This window comes from Clytia hemisphaerica, unplaced genomic scaffold (genome assembly GCF_902728285.1).
Source record: "Clytia hemisphaerica strain Z4C2 unplaced genomic scaffold, Clytia hemisphaerica genome assembly, whole genome shotgun sequence".
Taxonomy (NCBI): Eukaryota; Metazoa; Cnidaria; class Hydrozoa; order Leptothecata; family Clytiidae; genus Clytia; species Clytia hemisphaerica.
In genome coordinates, this window is record NW_027103974.1 from 943,452 (window position 1) to 948,007 (window position 4,556).

The window sequence follows — 4,556 nt, forward strand, 5'->3', positions numbered from 1 at the left end:
ACTCTCAAAGGAATTATAATCTATTATAATTGATCTATTATAATTCCTTTGAGAGTCCCTAGAAACCAGAATGCATTGCATTTATCTAAATCCGATATCGTCTATTAACAAACGCCAAGTTAAATAGTAATTTGAGAGTCTAAGTTTTAGATAAACTTTTATTTTGTTACGGTGTCTAGCTAGAGCTGGGCTAGAGCTGCATCAGCGGACCTCGCACCCCCGTCCGCCCATTACTCGCCCCGTTGAATTTAAGGCTTTGACTATCTTCCTGTCGCATCGAAGTCATTGAGTTTAAAGCCCGAAGGGCGAAAGTAGAATCTTAAACTTTTCCCAGGCAAGAAAAATTGAAGCCACTTGTTTCCCATCCCAAACGCGCCTAGAACGCACCGTAATAATGACGACGGATTGTATCTAGCGGTTCCTTTGTTTTTGAGGACTGTATTTTTTTAAATCTAGCGATAGATTTTAGGTTTCAACCCGGCGTTTGCGTAAGAACCACGCGAGGGCGTCCTGGATGGGAAATAAGTGGTTTCATTTACCATCCAGGAGGGGCAGGGACAGGGGCTCGGAAGTCAATGACCGAAGCTCATCTTACAGCGAAGTCGAAGAAAAATTTTGAGCAGGTCATAAAGCCATTCAAAAAGTACGTGCGCTCAGAAGTAACCTAAACTCCATTCTATGATTTTTGTCGTAAGAGCCCTGACAAGAATGATAAAGAACCTAGTACAACGGAGTCTCCATAACTCGAACATCCACGAGGAACGCAAATTTGGCAGTCCCTGTAAGGATTAGGCTGCTTGGATCCTCTAACGAATTAGTGCTTCTTCTATACTACCTGCGGTTTTGTAGAGGTCTGCGATTCAGACTATGTAAGGGTTGGAAAAATCAGAAAATTAAATTTTAGTACCACTAAGGGTCAGGAAAATAGGAAAATTTCATCAAAATTTGGTCTAAATAATCTCAATTAGGATCGTAAAATTCACAAAATTTTCCTTCTTTTCCTCCTTTTTAGTCCCGCTAAGGGTCCGAGGGTCTAAAGTCGGGTGGCACAACCCCGTCAGCTCGCAACCCTAGTCCCTTCCCCGAGTTATGGAGGCTCCACGTTAGTGTCAGTGTGGATAGATGTACTGTAATGTGAATTCTCTCAGTATCTTTGTGAGATTGTAGTAATTAATCCTCTAACATTATCATCTTCGGTCAATCAAAGAGACAAACAAAGTATTGAAATTTTTGAGAGGTGATTTGGCTTCTGTTTTTTGTTTTGGGGAACGCTGCTACATTTTCCTTCTAATACATTTTAGAATTTCAAATAATGAGTTAACTCAAAACTGTTAAATCAATAAAGTGGGTTTAATCAAACGGGACAAGCTGGAGTTTTTACAAGCTCTTATTTGATTTGGTTGGTCGTTAACCAGTAATAAAACAATTTTGTTACTTTTTCTAAAAAACGCATCATCTCTATCACTTCAAATGACCAATTAGTGAAGTATCTTGTAAAAACTCCAGCTCATCCCAATCGAACACGATTCTCCCTTAGAAATCAAAAAAATGCTCTCAATCGAATTGAAAGACGCTTCTTTCAACGAGAATATTCGATTCGAACATATGCTGAAGATGAGTTTCTACTCTAGTAAAATGCTTTAGCTTGTAAACACTATGTTTTAAAAGTTGTTCGCCTGGTTAGCGTCCTACTATTGAGTTTTATAGGAACCAAGAAATGGTCAATTTTTAACTTTGCCAGTAAATCACTTCAAGGTTGGTTTCAATTTGTTTGTTTGGCATTTCTTCGTCATTTGTTTGTTTTCTTAGCCATTATTTACTTCCCTAAATGATTTTCCTTTCATTTTAAGCAAATGTTTTTTTCCTTGGATAGGTTCACCAGCATAGCTATATTATTTCAAAAACAAAGGCTTGCATTGTATTCGGCCCCAATTTGGAGATTCGTTTGCTTATAAATGTTTCAGATGAGATGGAGTTTTTATAAGATATTTTAATGATTGGTCATTTGAAGTAATAAAAATGACGCGTTCTTTAGAAAAAGTAGCAAAATTGTTTTATTACTGGTTAACGACCAACCAAATCAAATAAGAGCTTGTAAAAACTCCATATCGTCCCAAATGTTTTTGTTTCTACAGAAGAAAACTGGAATTTAACCAATCACGATTTTGTGAATTTTTCATTTAGATTCTTGAAGATGGGGAGGGTGCTCCTTCTTTTGGCGGGCATAACCTTCTTGTTTATCATTGATGGGGAATGCAAAAAGAAGAAGTCAGCATTTTCTTTCGATTCTTTACTCTCTGGTTTGGATGGTGACGAAAAAGCAATGTTTCGTGAAGAACTAGAAAAAGAAGTCAAAAAGTTTCGTAAGTGGAATCATTTTTTTAGAAGAAATATCCTCGTCTGTTTGTTTTTTTTCGAAATAAGCACACTTAAATACTTTTAAGATGTCCTAAAGGCTGGTCTTCACTTTCGCGCGAAAAGAGCGAAAACTTTTTTGACGTTTTTGTAAGGTCGCTTGAAAAATGAACCAATTCCCTTGGGCAATCTGACGTAACGCTTTAAAAAAGTTGAACTTCTTTCACTATTTTATTTTTTTTCGCTTGAAACTTTTTTAATGACGTAATCTTTTCTGCAGGTGAAAACGATGGACAAAAAATGTTCGCGGAGTGGAGTCCGGCTATAAAAAAGGCTTAGATCAGTATTTTTAGGGATGTTCAAAGTCTTTCTTTTATTCATTCCAGTGTAATTAGAACAAGTCCTTGAGGGTGGTTTTCTATACCCTTTTAATAAAGTAACTTTGATTGTTTTTCAGATGTTCCAAAACACAAATCACATGCCAGTGGTAAGTTCCTCTTACTCCATGTTGTATCTGTCAGAACTACAACAATGTTCCCATTGCAAATTGTATATTGTTCGAACAAAAATCACACATTACTGTAATGCTAAATTACAAAGCTCATTCTTTGCCCAACCCATGAGCCTTGTTACCTTACAAGTATTATACAAACTGCCTGTCTACTTTGAAATCTCCATTTCGACGTTCAAGTTATGGAAACTCAACTCTACATTATTTTCTTTCTAAGCTTCCAAACGAACCCGTCAACGTGAGCGACCTCGAGAGAGACCACGACATGAGAGTTTCAACACATACCGTGCTCCATCACGATACAGTCCACCTGTCGCACGATCATACCATAAACCTGTTACACCTGGAGTCTGTGACCCGATCTGTGAGCATCAGTGTGTGCATGGATGCGATTTCAGATGCTGTATACCACACTATCAAGTAGCTCATAACGTACCAAGGCCCTTACCTCATGTCTCACTGCCCGGCTCATGTAGCCTGAGTTGTTCGCCTACATGTTATCCGGAGTGTAACCCTACCTGTTGTGCAGGTGGACCTTCGGGTATGTTCCAATCTGCAGACCTACAGGCTATGTTCCCGCCAGTATGTCCTGCACCATGCCCTGGACATTGCTTCCCAGCCTGTGATGCTACCTGTTGTCGTTCAGCTCCAGCTGCTAATCCATTTAATAGAATGTACCAGCCACAGCCTGCACGACCAAGGGCACCACCTATGAGACCACCAGCACCTCGACCCTACCCACCTGTTCCACCTCAGCAGCCTGGAATGATGACTGGTATGTTACCACCAATGACCCCTACATCAGGTTTCGCACATTGCGGTGCTCAATGTCCACAAAGTTGCGCTCCAACCTGCTTGACATCCTGTTGCATGCAGTCTGCTGCCCCTCAACCACCACCTGTTGCTATGGCACCTTCCCCAATGATGATGCCACCTGCTATGATGGCACCTCAACAACCTGCAATGTGTCCTGGAAGCTGCCCTGCATCTTGTGCTCCCTCCTGTTTACCCTCATGTTGCAGCCCTCTACCACAGATGCCTCCACCTGCTCCAGTTAGCATGTGCCCTGGTCAGTGTCCATCATTATGTGCTCCTTCCTGCCTTCCATCATGCTGTTCAGGTCAACCACCTATGATGATGCCTGCACAAGCACGTACAGTCCAGAACACTCCTGATGCGAGTACAGCACCAGCTATTAAGCCGAACCCTAATTCATGTCCTGCGTACTGCCCAGATCACTGTTTACCGAACTGTACACAGACTTGCTGTAACCCACCTGCAAGTGATTCACAAACTATCGATAAGAAATCGAAAATCTCTAAGATTGCTGCACAGCTTGCTATGCTTCGCAAGAAACGTAGTATGGGTGCTTGAACCAGTATTGATTTCTTGGGGATTTCGAGCAGTTATAGGTAAAGTTTGCGGATTAGTACGCTAACAGGTTGCAGAGCGATTCTTAAAGAAGCGGGAATTTACGACTATAGACCGTTTTTCAATCATTAGTTGTTGGTATCTTGTATTAACAGGCGTTTAGGATGAAAATGATAGGCTTTTGAAATACTTGACATGTTCTTTTTAATATAACTATGTTTTTCTACATTACAAGAATATTTTATATAATACCTCAATTTTTATATCTTAAAGCAACATGATTATTTTGTAAATATATATTAGTATGTCTATTCTACAA

General features: G+C 40.0%; 1 protein-coding gene across 1 annotated transcript; it reads left to right on the forward strand.

The window, feature by feature from the left end:
- The first annotated feature begins 1,656 nt into the window (after positions 1 to 1,656).
- Positions 1,657 to 4,556, forward strand: LOC136810652 (keratin-associated protein 10-1-like). The gene is made up of 4 exons (XM_067067223.1): positions 1,657 to 1,755; positions 2,185 to 2,363; positions 2,813 to 2,842; positions 3,084 to 4,556. The coding sequence occupies exons 2-4, from the start codon at positions 2,195 to 2,197 to the stop codon at positions 4,238 to 4,240; spliced, it is 1,356 nt and encodes a 451-aa protein (XP_066923324.1). The 5' UTR covers positions 1,657 to 1,755; positions 2,185 to 2,194; the 3' UTR covers positions 4,241 to 4,556.

Excerpts from the sequence above, each read along its gene's own strand:
- LOC136810652 (XM_067067223.1), top strand. The coding sequence starts at position 2,195 with ATGGGGAGGGTGCTCCTTCTTTTGGCGGGCATAACCTTCTTGTTTATC. Across the intron at positions 2,364-2,812 it reads AAAAGAAGTCAAAAAGTTTC|ATGTTCCAAAACACAAATCA; the intron begins GTAAGTGGAATC and ends ATTGTTTTTCAG. Across the intron at positions 2,843-3,083 it reads ACACAAATCACATGCCAGTG|CTTCCAAACGAACCCGTCAA; the intron begins GTAAGTTCCTCT and ends TTTCTTTCTAAG.